Below are 26,463 nucleotides of genomic sequence, written 5' to 3'. Positions count from 1 at the left end.
GTCGAGCGATATTTAAGGCAGATTTCACATTGAGCAGTGATTTGTTCAATAAGGTCATCATATCCTATATCCAACAGTCCTGCATCTTATAACAAAGAACAAAGAAAATTACAACATAGCAAGAGACTCTTCAGCTCTCCAAGCCTGCACCGACCATGCTGCCTGTCTGAACTAAAACCCACTACCCTTCCAGGGACCATATCCCTCCATTCCCATTCTATTCATGTATTTATCAAAATGCCCCTTAAAAGTCACTATCGTATCTGCTTCCACTACCTCCCCCCGCAGACAGTTCCAGGCACCCACAACCTTCTGTGTAAAAAACGTGCCTCGTACATCTCCTTTAAACCTTGCCCCTCACAACTTAAACCTATGCTCCTGAGTAACTGACTCTTCCACCCTGGGAAAAAGCTTCTGACTACAGCTACAGACACACAGAAGGACCTGGGTGTGCAAGTCCACAGATCCTTAAAGGTGGCGGCACAGGTGGAGAGGGTGGTGAAGAAGGCATATGGCATGCTTGCCTTTATTGGATGGGGCATAGAATATAAAACTTGGCATATGATGTTGCAGCTGTATAGAACAATGGTTCGGCCGCATTTGGAATACTGCACCCAGTTCTGTTCGCCACACTACCAGAAGGACGTGGAGGCTTTGGAGAGAGTACAGAGAAGGTTTACCAGGATGTTGCCTGGTATGGAGGGTCTTACCTATGAGGAGAGATTGGGTAAACTGGGGTTGTTCTCCCTGGAAAGACGGAGGATGAGGGGCGACCTAATAGAGGTGTATAAAATTATGAAGGGCATAGGTAGAGTGGACAGTGGGAAGCTTTTTCCCAGGTCGGAGGTGATGAACACAAGGGGTCACGGGTTCAAGGTGAGGGGGGGCAAGGTTCAACACAAATGTCAGGGGGACGTATTTTACACAGAGGGTGGTGGGGGCCTGGAATGCACTGCCAAGCAAGGTGATTCAGGCGGACATGCTGGGATCGTTTAAGACTTATCTTGATAACCACATGAACAGACTGGGAATAGAGGGATACAAAAGAATGGTCTAGTGGCCACATGAGCGGCGCAAGCTTGGAGGGCCGAAGGGCCTGTTCCTGTGCTGTATTGTTCTTTGTTCTTTGTTCTATCCACTCTGTCCATGCTCCTCATAATATTGGGAACTTCTATCAGGTTGCCCTTCAACCTCCATCGTTCCAATGAGAACAAACCAAGTTTCTCCAACCTCCCCTCATAGCTAATGCCTTCCATACTAGGCAACATATTTTCTGTACCCCCTCCAAAGCCTCCACATCCTTCTGGTACTGTGGCGATCAGAATTGAACACTATATTCCAAGTGCGGCCTAATTAAGGAGCTATAAAGCTGCAACATGACTTGCCAATTTTCAATGCCACAGCCAATAAGGCAAGCATGCCGTATGCCTTCTTGACTACCTTCTCCACCTGTGTTGCCACTTTCAGTGACCTGTATACCTGTACACCCAGATCCCTCTGCCTATCAATACTCTTAAGGGTTCTGCCATTTACTGTATATTTCCTATCTGTATTAGACCTTCCAAAATGCATAACCTCACATTTGTCCAGATTAAACTCCATCTGCCATCTCTCCGCCCAAGTCTCCAACCAATCTATATCCTGCTGTATCCTCTGATGGTCCTCCTCACTATCTGCAATTCCACCAACCTGTGTGTCATCTGCAAACTTACTAATCAAACCAGTTACATTTTCTTCCAAATCATTTATATATATTACAAACAGCAAAGGTCCCAGCACTGATCCCTGAGGAACACCACTTGTCACAGTCCTCCATTCAGAAACGCACCCTTCCACTTCTACCCTCTATCTTCTATGACTGAGCCAGTTCTCTATCCATCTTGCCAGCTCACCTCTGATCCCTGCGACTTCACCTTCTGCACAAGTCTGCCATGAGAGACATTGTCAAAGGTCTTACTGAAGTCCATGTAGACAACATCCACTGCCCTCCCCTCATCAATCATCTTCGTCACTTCCTCGAAAAACTCAATCAAGTTAGTGAGACATGACATCCCCTTCACAAAACCATGTTGCCTCTCGCTAATACGTCCATTTATTTCCAAGAGGGAGTAAATCCTGTCTCGAAGAATCCTCTCCAATAATTTCCCTACCACTGACATAAGGCTCACCGGCCTGCAATTACCTGAATTATCCTTGCTACCCTTCTTAAACAAAGGAACAACATTGGCTATTCTCCAATCTTCTGGGACCTCCCCTGTCGCCCGTGAGAATACAAATGTTTATCTCAAGGCCCCAGCAATTTCCTCCCTTGCCTCTCTCAGTATTCTGGGATATATCCCATCAGACCCTGGGGACTTGTCTACCTTAAAGTTTTTCAAGAACCTCAATACCTCCTCCATTTTGATCTCAACATGACCCAAACTGTTTACATACCCTTCCCCAATCTTGAAGTGGAGTCTTCAGTTTCTGTGATTTTGGATGTACAAACTGTGTAATTTCCAAATTATCTTCTTTCTGTCCTCTAAATTCTTATTCTCAGTGGTTAACAAGACTTTGTGAGTTTTTTGATGAGAAATCTCTGCCTTCCTTAGTAGTAAACAGTAATGGCCAGAGTGAGTAAAATGCAGATTCACATCTTTTCCAAACACAATGGGCCTGATTTTACCAAAGCTTTGCGCCCGAAAATGGGCGCAAAATCGCGGTAAATTTGGGCGTCGGGCCTATCCCGCAATCTGCACCCGATTCCGAGCAGATTGCGACTTTACCGACACCCGATTTGCATGCATTTAAATCAACTTAATGAACCGCGCGCCCAACTCTACCGCCAAATCCCAGTTTACCGTCTTCTGGTCCGATGCGGATCCCGCGCTCTAATCAACCTGCCGAATAAAAATCCAAAGTCGCCGCTACAGCCTCCGAAGAGCGGGGTCAGAGACTGCAACGGCTCTCTGACCCAGCTCCTCCTCTGGGGGGGGGGGGGGGGGGGGGGGGGTGGCGGGGGGGGGGGGGTGGCGGGGGGGGGGGGGAGGGGGAGGAGGAGAGGTGGTGTGACGTATCATCCTCTGGGGGATGGGGGGGTGGGAGGGGAGGGGGTGTGACCGATCATCCCCAGCGGAATGCTGAAGTTGTGGTGTTTGAAGTATGCGGCCACTCCAGAAAGGGGGGATTTGTTCCTCCGGTGGGGAGGAGGGATCGGCCGCAGAGTGGCAGCGGAACCCCCTGCCCCCTCCTTCCCCACCAATCAGCCGCGGAGTGGCAGCGCCCCCCCCAGAGGATGATACATCACACCCCCTCTCCTCCCACCCGCCCCCTCCCCCCCGTGGATGATCGCTTACACCCCCTCCCCTCCCACCCCCCCACCCCCCAGAGGATGATACGTCACACCCCCTCTCCTCCCACACACACCCCCCCCCCACCTCCTCCCCAGATGGTCTGTGTCAGAGAGCCACTCTCTCTGCTTTTTTCTTTCGCCCCCGGGCACGCTGCTTCAGATTTTTTTGGAACTGCGCATGCGCAGTTCAGAGCTCCGATTGTTCCGGCAGCGCTAAGCCCCGCCCACAGTGCAAATCGGACCAGAGCTGGCAAAACGTGTATGGGTGCGGTGGAAAGTGGATTCCGGGCTCGGATCTGTATTATGCCCGGATCCCGCCCTTCGGCTCCGATGCGTAAAATCGAGCCCAATAGCTTGATCATTCTTCATATCTAACATCATCATTGCAGATTGATTTAACAATGGCAGTATATCAGTATATCTCTCTAGAAACCACATCAGTACCGATGAGGAGACTGATCCCTGCGATCTTACAAGGGTGGACCACCCATTTGAAGAATGTCATCTCCCAACCTGAAGCAGAGCTTTGTTTCATACCGCTGCTGTGTCTCATAGAATCATAGAAACCCTACAGTACAGAAAGAGGCCATTCGGCCCATCGAGTCTGCACCGACCACAATCCCACCCAGGCCCTACCCCCATATCCCTACATATTTTACCCACTAATCCCTCTAACCTACGCATCTCAGGACACTAAGGGGCAATTTTAACATGGCCAATCAACCTAACCCGCACATCTTTGGACTCTGGGAGGAAACCGGAGCACCCGGAGGAAACCCACGCAGACACGAGGAGAATGTGCAAACTCCACACAGACAGTGACCCAAGCCGGGAATTGAACCCAGGTCCCTGGAGCTGTGAAGCAGCAGTGCTAACCACTGTGCTACCGTGCCGCCGTCTCATCAAGAGATCCCCAGGTATCAGTTAAGCTGGTCCACATAATACACTGTCCAAGTACAACCACTGTCCAAACCTGCACAGTTGAAACAATTGACCATTAATATGTTCATTACTGGATTCAAACACTCAGTGACTGAGGCAATGAGTTTTTCCTTGGGTATTCCTGATGTCTTGTTGACTTATGCATGCCTACGTATAATGATGTTCCTTTTGTTTCATTCATACGTGAACTCAGGAGTTATGGGGGGAAGGAATGTGGTAGTGTGACTCCCTTAAGGGAGCAATCCCTGAGGGCCACGTAATCGGGCTGGCCACTATGGAGCGGCAGCGCAGGAAGCCAAGACAATCAGGTGCAAGGGCGTGTGTCCTGTGTCGGGGAGGATACTCAGTTGGAGCCAGAGAGGAGAAGAAATTTGACATGTATTCAGTTCTGTCAGACTCTTGTTTGCATATATCTATTTATCATTGGTAATAAACTCTTTATAACTTTACACTACAACGAGTCACCTTTGAAGTTATTATAAGTGGAAAATTCCAGCCAGAGTCTGGGTATATTGGAAGCTGAGCAGGAGAAGGTAGGCAATGGATATTAATTTTTGAACAAGGACTGATTTATTGTAATGACCTTGTGTGTTGCAATATAGCGATTGAGAATGTCACTCAGTAAATGAATGGTGCCATTACTTTTATTTAAACATACTTGTTAAAGCTGGTAATATCTGTATGAAGCTGTCCATCTGCTTTGACTGCAGCAAAATGGCCTGTCACACCTTCAAACTGTTCGTTCAAAAGGAAAGCATTAGTTCTCATTTAATCCAGTCGCACAGTCACTTCAAAGAATATGAAATGCAATCTTTCTCCAGAGGGTTTTCAGCTGTCTCCCAATTACATTGTAACAGGAGGAGGCCAAACATCCCCTTCAGCCTGTTCCTCTATTCAATTAGTTTGTGACTTCTGAGACCTGAACTCCATTTATGTTAGTCATAGAGTTTTACAGCACAGCAAGAGGCCCTTCAGCCCATCATGTCTTTTCTTTGTTCCATATCCCTGTTGCCCTTACCCAACAAAAATTGGCAATTCCAGTTGTCACAGTACCCCCAGTCTTTAGGAGAGATTTTTCACAAAAATCTTCTAACCCCAACATACCATGCCCTCTAACTTCATGTTTGCTCCAAATGTAGATATACCACTCTATTCCTGAAGGAGACATTAATTTGTGGCATGTCAGTTTAACCTCCCCCCCACCCATTTACATTTTCAGAAAATTATAAATTATCCTAGAGTTGGGAAGATCCATCCGGAGTCACCCTCTGGAAATGCAACTTTCAAACTGTACCCACACCCATTTCCGCCCCCCATTAACAATTGATAATCCAGCCCATATCCTGATGACAGAATGCAGTAACTTCCCCACAACTCACAATAAATGGACTGGTCTTTAATCTCTGTGTTCCTCCCTCAATTTCTTAAATACTGGATTGATTCTCCAATGCAAAGGAACATCTACCAAATCAAATCCTTTAATCATCCTAAACACCTCAGTTATATCACCCCATTAATCTTCTATACTCCAGAAAAGATATGGCAATTTGTCCTCATAATTGAATCCTTTTTGCTCTGGTCTCATTCTTGTGAATCTCCACTCAAAATACATCATCCTGTTTGGAATCTGCACCTGAACATAACATTGCAGAATGGGTTTGACCAGAGTTTATACGTGCTCATCTACATTGCTTACAGTGCCACCTAACTTTGTCCCATTAGCAAATTTAGAACTATTTTTCTCTAGTAAGTTCTAAATATAATAAATCTTCAGGTGCTAAAAGGACACCACTGGTAACATATAGTCAATTTGGGCCATTATTCTTATTGTCTGTTTCCGACCTCTTAATCAGTTCCCTATCCATCTCAACAGGTTGTCCCGAATTCCATAGACTCTCAGTTTTGCCCATGTCCTGTTGTGTGAATGACTTCTGGGAGTAACATCAATGGACACTCCAATATGACTCACAAAAATTCAACTATGCCAGTGAGACAAGTTTGAAAATTTACAGAGCTGTATGGGCTCTCAGATTATCCAATAGTTGCTGAGATGCTTAGTCATTTTGGTCCTAATAGCAGATTCCAGTAACCACCTTGCAATTGACATTAGACTAGCAATCCTGTAAAGAAACCTTTGTTTCTTTCTTATAACACTTTGAAACAATGTAGTGACATTTGCAATTTTTCATTACAATTTTGAAAGGTTATGACATGGGATCTTCTATGACCATCTGAGAGACCAGATGGAAACTTAGTTTAATATCTCATCTGACATATGGCAGCACTAACAGTGTAGCACTCCCCTAACAGCCCACTCCAGTGTCAGCCCTCAAATCTCTGAATCAAAGACGACCTTGTGTGCCACACTTGTAACATATCCCTCAACCCCATAAACCAAATCAATCAACCTCACTTTCCCATCTTCAGTTCAACCTCATCCACTTGCCCTGTCCCTCAACCTCAACCACTCACTCTGTCCCTCAATCTCATCTACTCACCCTATCCTTCAACACATCTGCTGACCAGAAACTTGGATCTCATCAATCGACTTTATCCCAATATCCTTCTACCTTGTCTCCAACCCCTGCTTCCAGGTATGCATTTACTCGACAAGTTTTTTTGTATTAATTGATGGGATGTTGGTATCTTTGTCAATACATGAATTTATTGCCCATCCCTAATTTCCTTGATAAGGGAAGATTGAGCTGCCACCGTGGTAGTTCCCAGAGAAGTCCATCTTTACTGCTGCATCAATGGATTTTCCTAGAAATTCAGCTGCTCATTGGATGGAAAACATTCTGTGAGATCTCTTCTAATTTGTAACTTTATTAACTTCCACCTTCTGGGTTTTGAACATTTCACCACACTGAACAATATGTATCTTATTAAATAGCTTGTGGAATAGAAAGTTAGAGTGTGCACCAGACTTTGAATATTTTTTAAAATTAGCTCAGCTGCTTGACTAAATGGAGTTGCTGTGATTCTTACCTCCAAGCCCAGGCCGCAGCCTGTTGTCGTATCCATCTAACAGACGGTCTAGAATCCTGGTGAAGATGGTGATGTTGTCCTTCCCCTCTGTTGGTGCTGGGCGGGCATGTTTCTTGGAAAATCTAAGAACATAAAGAATCAATCTATTTTTCCAAAAACTTTGGAAAGTTCCTGCAGTGAAGAAAACAAAGCTGCATATTTACAACCAGAGAAGAATGTTTTAGGAAACGTCTGTTGGGCCCAGGAAGTTGAGAGAATATTGAAGGATCCCATCACCAACTGGCAACCAACTTACCTGCCCTTCCTCCTAGAAGTGAAGGCATGTGTTTCAGGGGAGCACTCCCATCAGGGTGAAGAGGATGGGTGCCCCATGTATGATGGAATCAGTTTGGGATCTGATCAATCTATCTGATTCGACAGACAATGCTAGGGAAGTTACAAGTGCAGGTGTTTGAGAGGAAGTGCTGATGCCTTACATAGGTCAGCATACGGACATTTTTTACAGCCAGGAGAAACACTAATTCCCACAACAATCATTCACAAAACCATCTCTAATAATCCTACAAACCCAGACTTGAAGCTATATGTTACCTGAAGACTTGATCTATCTTTACAGGCTGGTTGTCTTCTCTGGGGAATGAGGGTTCTCATTCCAGCATTGCTAAGGAAACATTTCCTAAACCAACTTTATGAAGACCATTGTGGGATAGTAAGGATGAAAGAGATAGCCAGAAGCTATTTTTGGTGGCCAGAGCTGGATAGCGAAATTGAGGAGTAAGTGAATATGTGTTAGACTTGTACATAAGTTCAGAACCTGCCGTCATTAGCACCATTACACCCAAGGGAATGACCAGAAGGGCCATGGCAAAGAGTTCATATAGATTCTGCTGAACCATTGGAAGGACAAATGCTTTTCATTGTGGTTTGAAATGGCCGGAAGTCGCCATTATGAAGACTATGCCCTCAAAAAGAACAATAGAAAGACTGAGATTTCTGTAAGATTTGGACACCCTGAATAACACTAAATGAGGACGGAATCTAACACATCCAATCCGCTCCTTCTCATCCTGCTACAAATGGACTGGCTGAAAGGTTTGTTCAGACAATGAAGCATTCATTGAAGGTAACTCATGAGCAAGGATCAATGTCTAAATGACTAAGCCAATTCCTGATGACATACACGAATACAACACATTGGACAATCTAAAGTTCTTCGGCATTCCTCATGATAAAATGCCGATTATGCACAGCGTTTGATTTACTGAAGCCGCCTAGAGAAATTGTTGAGAGGAAACAGGAAAGTCAGGTTTTGTGATGTGAGAACAGGGCTAACTAAACATCACGTTTTTTAAGAAAGATCAGGAAGTATTGGAAAGGAACTAGACCACCAGTGAGAAGTGGATACCTGCTATCAGATTAGCACAGACAGGACCAGTCTCCTACACTATTCAAACTTGGGATGATGCAATGTGAAGAGGTCATACAGACCAACTTTTAGTTTGCCAGAAACAGAGTCAACCGAGAGTCCACACCGAACTGTGCCAAGTGAAGACCTAAACATTCCTCAGAACCTGACAATATCAGAAACAATTGTGGAAGACAGGACCTCAGCTGAGGTCATCCTCCAAATCCTACATCAACTCCGCTTGAAACAACTACAGATGACATCCGAACTGAACAAAAACACCAGAGGTTACAGCCAACATGAAAATCCAGACATCTGAGGTTCGCTAACAACCACCCAGAAATTGATATCCTCTGAAATGTTTAACTTATTGACTATTGTGTGTATTCATTGTTCATACTGAAAATTTTGATTGTTAATGTTATATTGTGTTTCATTGCAGGAATCTTTGATGTGAAGGGGAGGAAAGTGTTGTGTATTCATGTTTGTTCCTATTTGGAACAAGGTCACTTTAAGAGTCCGATCTGGTGACATATTGACAATGCCATCGGCTGTTCATGAGTGCAAACAGGTAGTCTATCCTAACAGCATATAGAGTAAACACCTTTCCAATAAAACTCTTGTTTGTTTGTAACCTTTGTGGTCTGCAAGCCTATCCTTTAAAAATACCACAACTAGCATTCCCAGGTCATTTATTCCATTCCTCTATTCCAGTGATTATGATACTGGACTAGTAACCCAAAAGCCTGGACTGTTGAATTGGAGACTTGAGTTCAATTCCCATCAGAACAGTTCGCGAAGTGCATATCAGTTAATCTAGTAAATCTGGAATGAAAAGTGAGTCTCAGTAATAGTTACCATATAAGTACAAGATTGTCATAAAAACCCATCTGGTTCACTACTAATGTCCTTTGGGGAAGGAAATCTGCTATTGTTACCTGGTCTGGCCTATGCATGATTTAAGACCCACTGCACCTAGTTGACTCTTAACTGTCCCCTGAAGCAGCCCAGCAAGCACTCATTTCAATCAAACCACGACAGAGAAAGTCATTGTAGGAGTCTCCTCACCACAAGGAAGGTAGTGGTTCAGGACAGCGGCTCATTTTGTCCACATATACTGGGGAGACACCATGAACTTTAGATGCAGAACAGTAACAGTGACATATCAGAACCAGGCAGCAAAGCTACTGGTCTTGGTAATCAAGGGTCGCAGACCTTGTTTAATGGGCTATGATTGGTTAAACTGGCTGGAAATATTAAACCTGAGGGATGGAGGTTTTCAGGAGTTATTGTACAAATATTCTGAGGTTTTCTGAGATGTAATAGGATGTATGTGGGGAGCTAAAGCTCAACTCTATCTGGATCAGGAAGAAACACCTACATTTTTTCAGGCCCATCCAGTGCCTTACACCCTTCGCCTGAAAGTGGAAATCAAGCTCAGGAGGCTGGAACATAGAACATAGAACATTACAGTGCAGTACAGGCCCTTCGGCCCTCGATGTTGCGCTGACCAGTGAAACCAATCTAAAGCCCATCTAACCTACACTATTCCAATATCATCCATATGTTTATCCAATGTCCATTTAAATGCCCTTAATGTTGGCGAGTCCACTACTGCTACAGGCAGGGTATTCCACGCCCTTACTACTCTCTGAGTGAAGAACTTACCTCTGACATCTGTCCTATATCTATCACCCCTCAATTTAAAGCTATGTCCCCTCATGCTAGCCATCACCATCCAAGGAAAAAGGCTCTCACTATCCACCCTATCTAATCCTCTGATCATCTTGTATGCCTCTATTAAGTCACCTCTTGACCTTCTTCTCTCAAATGAAAACAACCACAAGTCCCTGAGCCTTTCCTCATAAGACCTTCCCACCCTACCAGGCAACATCCTAGTAAATCTCCTCTGCACCCTTTCCAATGCTTCCACATCCTTCCTATAATGCGGTGACCAGAACTGTACGCAATACTCCAAGTGCGGCCGCACCAGAGTTTTGTATAGCTGCAACATGACCGCCTGGCTCCGAAACTCAATCCCTCTACCAATAAAAGCTAACACTCCGTACGCCTTCTTAACAACCCTATCAACCTGGGTGCCAACTTTCAGGGATCTATGCACATGGACACCGAGATCTCTCTGTTCAGCCACACTACCAAGTATCTTACCATTAGCCCAGTACTCTGTAATCCTGTTACTCCTTCCAAAGTGAATCACCTCACACTTTTCCGCATTGAACTCCATTTGCCACCTCTCAGCCCAGCACTGCAGCTTATCTATGTCCCTCTGTAACCTGAAGCAACCTTCCGCACTGTCCACAACTCCACCGACCTTAGTGTCATCCGCAAATTTACTAACCCATCCTTCTGCGCCCTCATCCAGATCATTTATAAAAATGACAAACAGCAGTGGCCCAAAACAGATCCTTGCGGTACACCACTAGTAACTGAACTCCAGGATGAACATTTCCCATCAACCACCACCCTCTGCCTTCTTACAGCTAGCCAATTCCTGATCCAAACCGCTAAATCACCCTCAATCCCATGCCTCTGTATCTTCTGCAATAGCTTACCGTGGGGAACCTTATCAAACGCTATACTGAAATCCATAAACACCACATCAACTGCTTTACCCTCATCCATCTCTTTGGTCACCTTCTCAAAGAACTCAATAAGGTTTGTGAGGCACGGCCTACTCTTCACACAACTGTGTTGACTATCCCTAATCAAATTATTCTTTTCGAGATGATTATAAATCCTATCTCTTATAATCCTTTGCAAAACTTTGCCCACAACAGAAGTAAGGTTCACTGGTCTATAATTACCAGGGTTGTCTCTACTTCCCTTCTTGAACAAGGGGACAACATTTGCTATCCTCCAGTCTTCTGGCACTATTCCTGTATGTGGAGATGCCGGCGTTGGACTGGGGTAAACACAGTAAGAAGTTTAACAACACCAGGTTAAAGTCCAACAGGTTTATTTGGTAGCAAAAGCCACACAAGCTTTCGAGGCTCTGAGCCCCTTCTTCAGGTGAGTGGGAATTCTGTTCACAAACAGAACTTATAAGACACAGACTCAATTTACATGAATAATGGTTGGAATGCGAATACTTACAACTAATCCAGTCTTTAAGAAACAAAACAATGGGAGTGGAGAGAGCATCAAGACAGGCTAAAAAGATGTGTATTGTCTCCAGACAAGACAGCCAGTGAAACTCTGCAGGTCCACGCAACTGTGGGAGTTACAAATAGTGTGACATAAATTCTGATTCTAGGATCGCATGATAAAGACTCAGGAGGAAAAAAGCAGAAATATTTATGTGAAATAGTGTGACATAAACCCAATATCCCGGTTGAGGCCGTCCTTGTGTGTGCGGAACCTGGCTATCAGTTTCTGCTCCGCGACTCTGCGCTGTCGTGTGTCGCGAAGGCCGCCTTGGAGAACGCTTACCCGAATATCAGAGGCCGAATGCCCGTGACCGCTGAAGTGCTCCCCAACAGGAAGAGAACAGTCTTGCCTGGTGATTGTCGAGCGGTGTTCATTCATCCGTTGTCGCAGCGTCTGCATAGTTTCCCCAATGTACCATGCCTCGGGACATCCTTTCTTGCAGCGTATCAGGTAGACAACGTTGGCCGAGTTGCAAGAGTATGTACCGTGTACCTGGTGGATGGTGTTCTCACGTGAGATGATGGCATCTGTGTCGATGATCCGGCACGTCTTGCAGAGGTTGCTGTGGCAGGGTTGTGTGGTGTCTTGGTCACTGTTCTCCTGAAGGCTGGGTAGTTTGCTGCGGACAATGGTCTGTTTGAGGTTGTGCGGTTGTTTGAAGGCAAGAAGTGGGGGTGTGGGGATGGCCTTGGCGAGATGTTCGTCTTCATCAATGACATGTTGAAGGCTCCGGAGGAGATGCCGTAGCTTCTCCGCTCCGGGGAAGTACTGGACAACGAAGGGTACTCTGTCCACTGTGTCCCGTGTTTGTCTTCTGAGGAGGTCGGTGCGGTTTTTCGCTGTGGCGCGTTGGAACTGTTGATCAATGAGTCTAGCGCCATATCCTGTTCTTATGAGGGCATCTTTCAGCGTCTGGAGGTGTCTGTTGCGATCCTCCTCATCCGAGCAGATCCTGTGTATACGGAGGGCCTGTCCGTAGGGGATGGCTTCTTTAACGTGTTTAGGGTGGAAGCTGGAGAAGTGGAGCATCGTGAGGTTATCCGTGGGCTTGCGGTACAGTGAGGTGCTGAGGTGACCGTCCTTAATGGAGATGCGCGTGTCCAAGAATGCAACCGATTCCGGAGAGTAGTCTATGGTGAGCCTGATGGTGGGATGGAACTTGTTGATGTCATCATAGAGTTGTTTCAGTGATTGTTCACCATGAGTCCAAAGGAATATTGGGTTTATGTCACACTATTTCACATAAATATTTCTGCTTTTTTCCTCCTGAGTCTTTATCATGCGATCCTAGAATCAGAATTTATGTCACACTATTTGTAACTCCCACAGTTGCGTGGACCTGCAGAGTTTCACTGGCTGTCTTGTCTGGAGACAATACACATCTTTTTAGCCTGTCTTGATGCTCTCTCCACTCCCATTGTTTTGTTTCTTAAAGACTGGATTAGTTGTAAGTATTCGCATTCCAACCATTATTCATGTAAATTGAGTCTGTGTCTTATAAGTTCTGTTTGTGAACAGAATTCCCACTCACCTGAAGAAGGGGCTCAGAGCCTCGAAAGCTTGTGTGGCTTTTGCTACCAAATAAACCTGTTGGACTTTAACCTGGTGTTGTTAAACTTCTTACTATTCCTGTAGACAATGACGACCTAAAGATCAAAGCCAAAGGCTCTGCAATCTCCTCTCCAGCCTCCCAGAGAATCCTGGGATAAATCCCATCCGGCCCAGGGGACTTATCTATTTTCACACTTTCCAGAATTAACAGGGCTTACCCCTGTTAAGTCGTCACCCCCAACAGTATCTAAAACGGAATACTTGTTATACAGAGGAACGGGGGATCCAGGGGATCGCTGCTCTGACTGCTTCTTACCCCTTCTAGCCGTCACTCACGTATCATCATTTCTCGGAGTAGCTACCTCCCTGTAACTTCTATCTATAGCTGCCACTGCCTCCCGAATGATCCTGAGTTCATCCAGTTCCAGCTCCAGATCCCTAACATGGTCTTCAAGGAGCTGAAATTGGGTGCACTTCCTGCAGGCGTGCTCAGCCGGGACACTGGTGTCCCTCACCTCAAACATCCCACAGGAGGAACATTGCACTGCCTGCACTGACATCCCTACTACTTCCCTTACTAAGAAATGAAAGAGAGAGAAAAAAAAAGCTTATCTGCTCTCACTCCGAGTCTTTTCTTTTAGGTTAGAGGAGGGGGGAGGGTGGGGGACTCTACCTGTGTAGAGTCTCGGGTTACCTCCCCGTTCAAATTTATTGGGAAGAAAAAAAAAACCTTCCCAGGCCTCCCTGCGGCCTACTTCCGGTTTCCTGTTTAACTGAAAAAAAAACTCCGCTAAAAAGTAAGGTAAAAAAAAATCACTCTTACCCTCAGCCACTCCTGACACGAATCGCTCCCTCTCTACTTTGTTCCAGTGGAACAATTAGGTCGAACAATGAGGAAGATTTATGTATCATAAAACCCGTACAATTCTCTGAAAGGGCTGCACCCATCGTCCCCATTTTAAAACCGAATCAGACTGTAAGAATTTGCGGGGATAAAATTAACTGTCAATAGGGGAGCTGTCAATAGGGGAGCACAGATAGACAGCAACCCCATACCCAGAATTGAAGATCTCTATGCTAAACTAGCAGGAGGTTTAAAATACACTAAATTTGACCTCAGCCATGCCGATCAGCAGCTGGAGTTGGGGTTGTCTCTTGGAGTCTTATCAGTTTGCCTCATTTTCCAACGTATGCTGGACAGTCTCTTGCAAGGCAACCCCTATGTAATGGTTTATTTGGACGATGTACTGATCACTGGTACCTCACCTGAAGAACATGGATCGAATTTAGAAGAAATATTGAGATGTTTAAGGAAGCAGGGGTTAGGCTGAAACGGGAGAAATGTACATTTCAACCAGAAAAGGTCACCTACTTTGGGTTTATAGTGAAGTCAGCAGGTCTACACCTCATGGAAGAAAAGGTAAAAGCCATCAAGGAGGTCTACAGCCAAAAGATGTATCAGAGCTGAAGTCACTTCTGGGTATGGTCACTTACTATTTAAAAAATTGTTTCTGTCATTTTATCCCCACTTCACCAGCTGTTAAAAAACATAGAACATAGAACATTACAGCGCAGTACAGGCCCTTCGGCCCTCGATGTTGCGCCGACCAGTGAAACCAATCTAAAGCCCATCTAACCTACACTATTCCAATATCATCCATATGTTTATCCAATGACCATTTAAATGCCATAAAACACCATTGATGGGAAAGGGGAGAAGAATGAGGAAGCCTTCATAAAAGTTCAACAGGCTCTACAGTCATGTGCCTTGTTGGTGCGTTTATCACATAAATTGTGGACAGAAAGAGACCTTGTATTGTTAAAAGTAAAAAAGATGGTCATGCAAGGATGGCAGAGTGAGAGAAATCAGACTTGTTAAAAACCTACCAAAGTAGAAGTACGGAAATAACCTTTGAAGATGGAGTGTTGGAGGGGGTTGGTGGTGAGTGGGGGAGGGTGGTTGTTGGGATAAATTTACAGATTTTGCTGGGCCATTTATGGGTCATGTGTTTCTTATACTAGTAGACACACATTCCAAGTGGCAGGACACGCAATAAGTTCATAACAGCCAAGGCCACCATTGACAAATTAAGGAAGATAGTCGCTATCCATGGCATTCCAGAAGTAGTGGTATTGGACAATGGCGAATCATTCAAGGCAGAAGAATTCCAAAAATGTCTCAAGTCATTAAATCTTTGATGAGTTTTTCTAGTGGTTCTTCCTGTTATCCTTTTTATTTAAATCCTATTGTGGGCCTTACCAGTCCTGCTCTTTGTTCCTTTTTTTAATTCATTCATAGGGCATGGGCATCGCTGGCTGGCCAGCATTTATTACCCATCCCGAGTTGCGGTTAAGAAGGTGATGGTGAGCTGCCTTCTTGAAATGCGTCCATGTGCTGTGGGTTGACCCACAATGATATTAGGGAGGAAATTCAAGGATTTTGACCCAGCAGCTGTAAAGAAATGGCGATATATTTCCAAGTCAGGATGGTGAGTGGCTTGGAGGGGAACTTGCAGGTGGTGGTATTCCCATGTATCTGCTGCCCTTGTCCTTCTAGATGAAAATGGTCATGGGTTTGGAAGGTGCTGGCTAAGGATCTTTGGTGAATTTCTACAGTGCATCTTGTAGATAGTACACACTGCTGCCACAGGCCCAGTCAAGCAGTTAGGGCCTGACCAGCTCGATCAGTGTGCTGCAGCAGAGCACTCCTGCTGGTGGACATTAAAATCCTCCACCCAGAGTACATTTTGTGCCCTTGTCACTCTATGTGATTCCTCCAAGTATTCAATATGGGGGAGTCCTGAATCTTTAGCCAAAGGAAGGCGGTTTGTGGTAACCAGTAAGAGGTTTCCTTGCCCATGTTTAACCTAAAGCCATTAGACTTCATGGGTTCCAGAGTCAATGTTGAGGACTCCTAAGGCAAGTCCCTCCCAACTTTACGCCACCTCTACTGGGTCTGTCCTGCCAATGGGACAAGGACATATCCAGGGATGGTAATGGTGGTGTCTAGGGTGTTATCTGTAAGGTATGATTCCATAAGAATGACTATGTCAGGTTTTTGCTTGACTAGTCTGTGAGACAGCTCTCCCAATTTTGGCACTAGCCCCCAGATATTAATAAGGAGGACTTTGCAGGGTCAACAGAGCTGTTTGCCTTGCCGTTGTCTTTTTCGGTGCCATTGCTAGGAAGTCTGCTCGGTTTCATTCCTTTTGTGGCGATTAATACAACTGCGTGGCTTCCTTGGCCATTTCTAAGGGCAGTTGAGAGTCAACCACATTGCTGTGGCTCTGAAGTCACATGTAGGCCAGACCAAGTAAGGATGGCAAATTTCCTTCCCTAAAGGACATTAGTGAACAAGATGGGTTTTCTGACAATCGACAATGGTTCATGGTCATCAGTAGATTCTTAATTCCAGATATCTTTTATGGAATTTAAATTCCACCACCTGCCGTGGCAGGATTCAAACCCGGGTTGGTTACATGCAGAGTGACATTAGCTGAGTTTCTGGATTAATAGTCTAGCGATAATATCACTGTGCCATCACCACCCCCCCTCCCACCATAGATATATTTCAGAGTTTAGGGGGAAGGATGTAGTAGCACAGCCCTTTAAGGAGTTTCCCGAGGGTCACGTGATTGGGCCGGACCCTGGGGATTGTCATTGTGGGATGCTCAGCCAATTTATCAATCTTATCGGCGGGCATGTACCATGCAACTCACAATGGGAACAAGGGGAGCCGAGTAGAACAAAGAACAAAGACAGTACAGCATAGGAAACAGGCCCTTCGACCCTCCAAGCCTGTGCCGCTCATTGGTCCAACTAGACCATTGGTTTGTATCCCTCCATTCCCAGACTGCTCATGTGACTATCCAGGTAAGTCTTAAACGGTGCCAGTGTGTCTGCCCCCTCCACCCTACTTGGCAGCGCATTCCAGGCCCCCACCACCCTCTGTGTAAAATACATCCCTCTGATATCTGAGTTATACCTCGCCCCTCTCACCTTGAGCCCATGACCCCTCGTGATCGTCACCTCCGACCTGGGAAAAAGCTTCCCACTGTTCACCCTATCTATACCCTTCATAATTTTGTACACCTCTATTAAGTCTCCCCTCATTCTCCATCTTTCCAGGGAGAACAAGCCCATTTTACCCAATCTCTCCTCATAGCTAAGACCCTCCTTACCAGGAAACATCCTGGTAAACCTTCTCTGCACTCTCTCTAAAGCCTCCACATCCTTCTGGTAGTGCGGTGACCAGAACTGGATGCAGTACTCCAAATGTGGCCTAACCAGCGTTCTATACAGCTGCAACATCAGACTCCAGCTTTTGTACTCTATACCCTGTCCTATAAAGGCAAGCATACCATATGCCTTCTTCACTACCTTCTCCACCTGTGCTGCCACCTTCAAGGATTTGTGGACTTGCACACCTAGGTCCCTCTGTGTTTCTATACTCTTGATGGCTCTGCCATTTATTGTATAACTCCTCCCTACATTAGTTCTTCCAAAATGCATCACTTCACATTTATCTGGATTAAATTCCATCTGCCATTTCTCCGCCCAATTTTCCAGCCTATCTATATCCTGCTGTATTGTCTGACAATGTTCATCGCTATCCGCAAGTCTAGCCATCTTCGTGTCATCCGCAAACTTGCTGATAACACCAGTTACACCTTCTTCCAAATCATTTATATGTATCACAAATAGCAGAGGTCCCAGTACAGAGCCCTGTGGAACACCACTGGTCACAGATCTCCAGCTGGAAAAAGACCCTTCGACTGCTACCTTCTGTCTCCTGTGGCCAAGCTAGTTCTCCACCCATCTAGCCACCTCTCCTTGTATCCCATGAGCCTTACCCTTCTTAACCAACCTGCCATGAGGGACTTTGTCAAATGCCTTACTGAAATCCATATAGACGACATCCACGGCCCTTCCTTCGTCAACCGTTTTTGTCTCTTCCTCAAAAAACTCCACCAAATTTGTAAGGCACGACCTCCCTCTTACAAAACCATGCTGTCTGTCACTAATGAGATTGTTCTGTTCTAAATGCGCATACATCCTGTCTCTAAGAATCCTCTCCAACACCTTCCCTGCGACGGATGTCAAGCTCACTGACCTATAATTACCCGGGTTATCCCTGCTACCCTTCTTAAATAACGGTACCACATTCGCTATCCTCCAATCCTCAGGGACCGCACCTGTGTCCAATGAAGAGACAAAGATTTCCGTCAGAGGCCCAGCAATTACATTTCTTGTCTCCCTGAGCAGTCTAGGATAGATGCCATCAGGCCCTGGGGATTTGTCAGTTTTAATGTTACCTAAAAAACTAACACTTCCTCCCTTGTAATGGAGATTCTCTCTAACGGGTCAACACCTCCCTCTGAGACACTCCTCGTCAACAAGTCCCTCTCCTTTGTGAATACTGATGCAAAGTATTCATTTAGGATCTCCCCTATTCCCTTGGGTTCTAAGCATAATTCCCCTCCTTTGTCCCTGAGAGGTCCGAACAGTCGCGTTGTAATTCAGACTGACCTTGTTGTATATATTATTCTTAATTTTGGCAATAAGACCTTTGTTGATTCAAACCACATTGAGTCATTCTCGATCTATTACTGTACCAATGTCTAATAAATGACTCAAAATAAATCTCATGTGGTTGAATGCATTCCTGCAAAACATTGCTTCTTATTTCTCATCTCCATATCAGCCATGGGATAAGAATCCTTCACCGCTCTATACAATTTGTTCAGATTCCTCTCCAGGATTGTAAAAACATTGAATTAGATCAGTCCCTTTCCCATATCCTGTGTAAAAGGCTGTAATTGGACAGGGACAATCAGTGAGTAGCAAATAAAGAAACACAAGAAATGGTAAAGATTAAACATCCATGCCCAAATTGAGATCTCACATTATTACCTGATCACGTAAGAATGTTCAAAATCAGTCATTTCCCCTCCTTGATTCAACCCTATAAAGCATTGGATAATTGGACCAGCCAATCACTCTGTATATAACTGGCCTAAACTAGGTACACGGACGAGCACCCAGTTCCTGCGCGGATCAGCTGGCGGGGATATTCACAGACATCTTCAACCTCTCTTTACAACAACCTGAGGTCCCTATCAGCTTCGAGAAGACGACCATCATCCCGGTACCTAAGAAAAACCAAGCAGTGTGTCTTAATGACTATCATCCAGTGGCTCTGACATCCATGATGAAGTGCTTTGAAAGGCTAATCATGGCATGAATCAATCCCAGCCTCCCAGACTACCTGGATTCACTACTGTTTGCCTACCACCGCAACAGGTCCACAGCAAACACCATCTCCCTGGCCCTGCACTCAACCTTGGAGCACCTAGATAACAATGACACCTATGTCAGACTCCTATTTATTGACTACAGTTCAGCCTTCAACACCATTATTCCTACAAAACTCATCTCCAAACTCCATGGCCTGGCCTCGGCTCCTCCCTCTGTGACTGGATCCTGAACTTCCAAACTCACAGACCACAATCAGTAAGGATAGGCAACAACACCTCCTCCACGGTCATCTTCAACACCGGTGCCCCACAAGGCTGTGTCCTCAGCCCTCTACTATACTCCTTATACACCTATGACTGTGTGACCAAACTCCCCTCCATTTTGATTTTCAAGTTTGCTGACGACACCACCGTAGTGGGTCGGATCTCAAACAATGTCGAGACAGAGTACAGGAATGAGATAGAGAATCTGGTGAACTGGTGCGGCGACAATAGTCTCTCCCTCAATGTTAGCAAAATGAAGGAGATTGTCATCGACTTCAGGAAGTGTAGTGGAGAACATGCCTCTGTCTATATCAACAGGGACGAAGTAGAAAGGATTGAGAGCTTCAAGTTTTTAGATGTCCAGATCACCAATAACCTGTCCTGGTCCCCCCATGCCGACACTATAGTTAAGAAAGCCCACCAACGTCTCTACCTTCTCAGAAGACTAAGGAAATTTGGCATGTCAGCTACGACTCTCACCAACTGTTACAGATGCATCATAGAAAGCATTCTTTCTGGGTTGTATCACAGCTTGATATGGCTCCTGCTCTGCCCAAGATTGCAAGAAACTACAAAAGGTCGTGAATATAGCCCAATCCATCATGCAAACCGGCCTCCCATCCATTGACTCTGTCTACACTTCCCGGTGCCTCGGCAAAGCAGCCAGCATAATTAAGGACCACCCGCACTCCAGACATTCTCTCTTCCACCTGCTTCCATCAGGAAAAAGATACAAAAGTCTGAGGTCAAGTACCAACCGACTCAAGGACAGCTTCTTCCCTGCTGCCATCAGACTATTGAATGGGTCTACCTAGCATTAAGTTGATCTTTCTCTACACCCTAGCAATGGCTGTAACATACATTCTGCACTCTCTCATTTCCTTCTTTATGAACGGTATGCTTTTTCTGTATAGCGCGCAAGAAACAATACTTTTCACTGTATGTTAATAGATGTGACAATAATAAATCAAATCAAATCAAAATCTATATAACTGGCATCAACCAGACTAATTCAGTGGTACCTAGAATTAAACAGAATATACAATACTTGTACACAGTACTCCGGTGTGGTCTAACCAAAGTGTACACAGTAGGGGAGGCAGTGGGCATTGGGGAGGCAGTGGTGTAGTTGTATTATTGCTGGACTGGTAATCCAGAGACCCAGGGTAATGCTCTGAGGACCCAGGTTAGAATCCCACCATGGCAGATGGTGAAATTTGAACTCAATAAAAATCTGGAATTAAAATCTAATGATGGCCATGAAACCATTGTTGATTATCATAAAAACCCACCTGGTTCACTAATGTACTAATGTCCTTTAGGGAAGGAAATCTGCCGTCCTTACATGGTCTGGCCTACATGTGACATCAGAACCACAGCAATGTGGTTGACTCTTAAATGCCCTTAGGGATGGGCAATAAATGCTGCCCTAGCCAGTGACGCCCACATCCCATGAACGAATAAAAAAAAACACCACTGCGGTATAATTACAGTGTACAGAATACTCCAGTGTGATCCAACCAGAGTGTACACAATACTCATGTGTTGTCTAACTAGAATGGTAAGAAGTCTCACAACGCCAGGTTAAAGTCCAACAGGTTTATTTGGTAGCAAATACCATAAGCTTTCGGAGGACTGCTCCTTCGTCAGATGGAGTAGATATCTGCTCTCAAACAGTGCACAGACACAGAAATCAAGTTACAGAATACTAATTAGAATGCAAATCTCTAAAGCCAGCCAGGTCTTAAAGGTACAGACAATGTGGGTACCAATGACATAGGTAGAACAGGAACAAAGGTTCTGCTGAGGGAGTATGAACAGCTCGGAGCTAAATTAAAAAGCAGAACCAAAAAGGTAATAATTTCTGAATTACTCCCTGAGCCACGAGTATATTGGCACAGGGTAAGTAAGATTGAGGCAATCGCATGGCTCAAAGATTGGTGTGGGAGGAATGGATTTGAATTCATGGGACATTGGCACCAGTATTGGGGAAGAGGGGACCTGTTCCGATAGGACGGTCTTCATCTGAATCGTGCTGCAACCAGAATCCTGGCAAATCAGGAATAAACCCCCACAGCTTTCCCCCTGGTCTTGCAGAATCTCACTAGCTGTTCTGTCTGGAGACAATACACATCTCTTTAACCTGTGTTGAATGCTCCCTCCTTCCACATTGTCTGTACCTTTAAGCTGGCTGGCCATAGAGATTCGCATTCTAATTAGTATTCTGTAACTTGATTTCTGTGTCTGTGCACTGTTTGAGAGCAGATATCCACTCCATCTGACGAAGGAGCAGTGCTCTGAAAGCTTATGGTATTTGCTACCAAATAAACCTGTTGGACTTTAACCTGGTGTTGTGAGACTTCTTACTGTGCTTACCCCAGTCCAACGCCGGCATCTCCACATCATAACTAGAATGTACAGAGTATTCCAGTGTGGTCTCATCAAAGTGTACACAGTATTCCAATGTGGTGTAATCAGAGTGTACATAGTACTCCAATGTGATCTAACCAGAGTGTGCACAGTACTCCAGTGTGGTCTAACCAGAGTGTACGCAGTATTCCAGTGTGGTCCAGCCAGACTGTACACAGTACTCCAGTGTGGTCTAACCAGAGTGTACACAGTACTCCAGTGTGGTCTAACCAGAGTGTACACAGTAATCCTGCGAGGTTAAACAAGAGTGTACACAGTAATCCACTGTGGTTTAACCGGCGTGTACATAGTACACCAATGTGGTGTAAGCAGAGTGTACAAAGTACTCCAACGTGATCTAACCAGAGTGTACACAATACTCCAGTATAAGAACATAAGAACATAAGAAATAGGAGCAGGAGTAGGCCATCTAGCCCCTCGAGCCTGCCCCGCCATTCAATAAGATCATGGCTGATCTGACGTGGATCAGTACCACTTACCCGCCTGATCCCCATAACCCTTAATTCCCTTACCGATCAGGAATCCATCCATCCGCGCTTTAAACATATTCAGCGAGGTAGCCTCCACCACCTCAGTGGGCAGAGAATTCCAGAGATTCACCACCCTCTGGGAGAAGAAGTTCCTCCTCAACTCTGTCTTAAACCGACCCCCCTTTATTTTGAGGCTGTGTCCTCTAGTTTTAACTTCCTTACTAAGTGGAAAGAATCTCTCCGCCTCCACCCTATCCAGCCCCCGCATTATCTTATAAGTCTCCATAAGATCCCCCCTCATCCTTCTAAACTCTATGGTCTAGCCAGCGTGTACACAGTACTCCAGTGTGGTCTAACCAAAGTGTACACAATACTCCAGTATGGTCCAGCCAGAGTGTACACAATACTCCAGTATGGTCCAGCCAGAGTGTACACAATACTTCAGTATGGTCCAGCCAGAGTGTACACAATACTCCAATGTGGTCTAGCCAGTGTGTATTCAGCACTCAAGTCTGGTCTAACCAGAATGTACAGTACTCCATTGTGGTCTAACAGCAACTCCAACACACAGAACTGGTCTTCAGGATGATTCTCCCCAGTACAACTCCACTTCAGTTGCACACCTGTTGTCATAAATACTTTATTTTCCTCTCATATTTCCTTTCCATTGTCTTCATGTGATAACTCCTAGGACTTCCATGGGAAATCCTTAATTGATCTCCCTATTTGGACTCATGGAATATGAGTTCCCATGGTAACAGGCAATTGCCTACCCAGGTGGAACTTGTCACCGAGCCCTTGATGAGGTGGTAGGAGACAGAGGGTGGTGACAGGTGACTGCTTTAGTAACTGGAGGCCAGTAACCAGTGGCGTACCACTGGGATCCGTGCTGGGCCCCCTATTGTTCGTCATTTATATAAATGACATAGATGACTATGTGGGGGCTAGGATCAGTAAGTTTGTTGATGACACAAAGATTGGCCGGGTGGTTAACAGTGAGGTTGAGTGTCTTGGGTTACAGGAAGACATAGGCATGATGGTTAAATGGGCGGATAAGTGGCAGATAGAATTTAACCCTGAGAAGTGTCAGGTGATGCACTTTGGAAGGAGTAATTTGACAAGGAAGTACATTATGAAAGGTCTAACACTGGGAAGTTCCGAAGAACAAAGGGACCTTGGCATGTTTGTCCATAGATCTCTGAAGGCGGAAAGGCAGGTAAATAGGGTGGTGAAAAAGGCATATGACACACTCGCCTTTATCAATTAGGGTATAGATTATAAAAGCAGAGAGGTCATGATGGAGTTGTATAGAACCTAAAGAGGCCACAGCTGGAGTACTGTGTGTAATTCTGGTTGCCACACTATAGGAAGGATGTGAACGCACTGGAGGGGGTGCAGAGGAGATTTACCAGGATGCTGCCTGGGATGAAACATTTAAATTATGAAGAGAGGTTGGATAGACTTGGGTTGTTTGCGTTGGAGCAGAGAAGAATGAGGGGCGACCTGATTGAGGTGTTCAGCATTATGAGGGGCATGGACAGGGTGGATAGGGAGCACTGTTCCCCTTATTTGAAGGGTCAGTTACGAGGGGACACAAGTTAAAAGTGAGGGGTGAGAGGTTTAGGGGGATTTGAGGAAAAGCCTTTTTACTCAAAGGGCAGTGATAGTCTGGAATGCACTGCTTGGGAGGGTGGTGGAGGCGGGATGCCTCACATCCTTTAAAAAGTACCTGGATGAGTACTTGGCACGCCATAACATTAAAGGCTATGGGCCAAGTGCTGGCAAGTGGATTAGATGGGCAGGTCAGGGCATTTCATGCATCAGTGCAGATTTGATGGGCCGAAGGCCCTCTTCTGCACTGTAGTATTCTGTGATTCTGTGATGATTCTGAGGCAGACTCCAGAACGAGTCTGCAGAATGATTATCCCAGGCGGGACTTGGGTATGTGTGCCACAGAGTTGTGGTTTAACTTGATGATTTATAATAAACATTGTTCATTTCCAGTTGGCTTCCTGAGTTATTACATTGGCGACAAGGTACAAGGAATGTTTTGGGTACCTTGCCACTCGACAGATCTGGTAAAACTGTAAGGGGAAGATTTCACAATGCTATTGTTTGGGAAATTAGAACCAAATGATGTGGTTGTTGAGAATTGACCACAGTATGCTGAGTGAATTAAATACTTCTTCCAGGCAAATGGAATAGAAGGTGATGACAGGCACGGTGGCACAGTATTTAGCATTGCTGCATCAGGGACCTAGGTTCAATTTTGGTCTTGGGTGACTATGTGTGTGGAGTTTGCACATTCTCTGTGTGTGTGCTTGGGTTTCCTCCGGATGCTCCAGTTTCCTCCCACAGTCCAAACATGTGTGGGTTAGGTTGGTTGGTCATGCTAAATTGTCCCTTAGTGTCAGGGGGATGAGCAAGGTAAATACGCGGGGTTACGGCATAGGGCCTGAGTGGGATTGTGGTTGGTGCAGACCTGATGGATCGAATGGCCTCCTTCTGCATTATAGGAATTCTATGATTTTATGAAAAAGTCATCCTCACGACTGCTTGTGGGGCTCCAACTTCCAGCATTATGAAGAGTTTCACATAACTGGCAGTATTGGATTCAAAAACCTTTGATAAACTGATTGGTATTGGTACCATTATGACTCCAAACCACCGAGATACTATAGTCATATAGGTTTCACACAACAAGCAGACTTCCTGGGGATTTTTTGACAAGATTGAAGAAACTGACAGAGCACTGTGAGTATGGGCCAGTACTACCAGAAATGTTGAGGGACTGCTTAGTATGTGGCATAGATAATATAGCAACTCAAAGCAGGTTACTAACAGAGCCGAAGCTGAACCATGTTGTATGCGTGCAGCCAGAAAGCCGACCCCAGACAAGGCTACTGAAACAAACACAGTGTGTATCGCCAGGCTGAAGAGTGAAGCCACTTCAAGACAGGGATTTTCAGATAAATCAGCCCAAGGAAGAGGAACTGATGCAATTAAATTGCATCACCAGATCCAAAGTGGCCCCAATCCAGATCCAACTCCAAGTCACCCATTAAACAAAGATGCAGCAGTATCCATTGTAGGAGAACACACTTTTAGGGGACTATGATTATCATTAAGCATGTGAGATACCAAGGCCAGATTGGCCACATATACCGGGGAGCCATTATGCATTATTGGGACCACTGTGACCACAGTTACACATGGACAACAGATAGTCCGACTGCCTCTAACAGTCATGGCTGGAGATTGGCGCATGCGCAGTGGCCCCCCACTGCCAGCCTCCCGATTGTTGGCCAGCCCTGTGACCCCCACAATGCCAGCCCTCCCCCCCTCTCTCTCACACCGCCAGATTGCTGGGCCCCCCCCCGCCCATTCCTGGGCCCAGCCCCGAAGCATCCCACGCACTCCCCACCGGCTCGCCTCGATCTCCAGCCACCCCCCAACAATCCACCTGACAGTTCACCACCCCCCCCAGTCCTGACCTCGCCCCACAGTGTTGACCTCCCCCCATAGAGCTGACCCCTCCCTGCAGGCTGACCATCCCCCGGCTTACCCCTACCCCTACCCCCTAGCCTGCCCCGATCACTGGCCTCCCTCCTTCCCCCAAAATCCCAACTGCAGAGTGGCAGTGGGACCTCCCCCCCC

At 45.6% G+C, this 26,463-nt stretch overlaps 1 protein-coding gene across 1 annotated transcript in view; it reads right to left on the bottom strand.

The window, feature by feature from the left end:
- The window catches only part of LOC144493128 (gamma-aminobutyric acid receptor subunit alpha-1-like), a 454,514-nt gene that overhangs the window by 318,901 nt on the left and 109,150 nt on the right, over window positions 1-26,463 (bottom strand). Inside the window, exon 6 of the mRNA XM_078212030.1 lies at window positions 7,262-7,432. Coding sequence (XP_078068156.1) covers window positions 7,262-7,432 — 171 coding nt within the window. The remainder of the gene's footprint in view (window positions 1-7,261; window positions 7,433-26,463) is intronic.

This window comes from Mustelus asterias, chromosome 4 (assembly GCF_964213995.1).
Source record: "Mustelus asterias chromosome 4, sMusAst1.hap1.1, whole genome shotgun sequence".
Lineage (NCBI taxonomy): Eukaryota > Metazoa > Chordata > Chondrichthyes > Carcharhiniformes > Triakidae > Mustelus > Mustelus asterias.
This window is presented reverse-complemented; position numbering and strand designations above follow the sequence as displayed.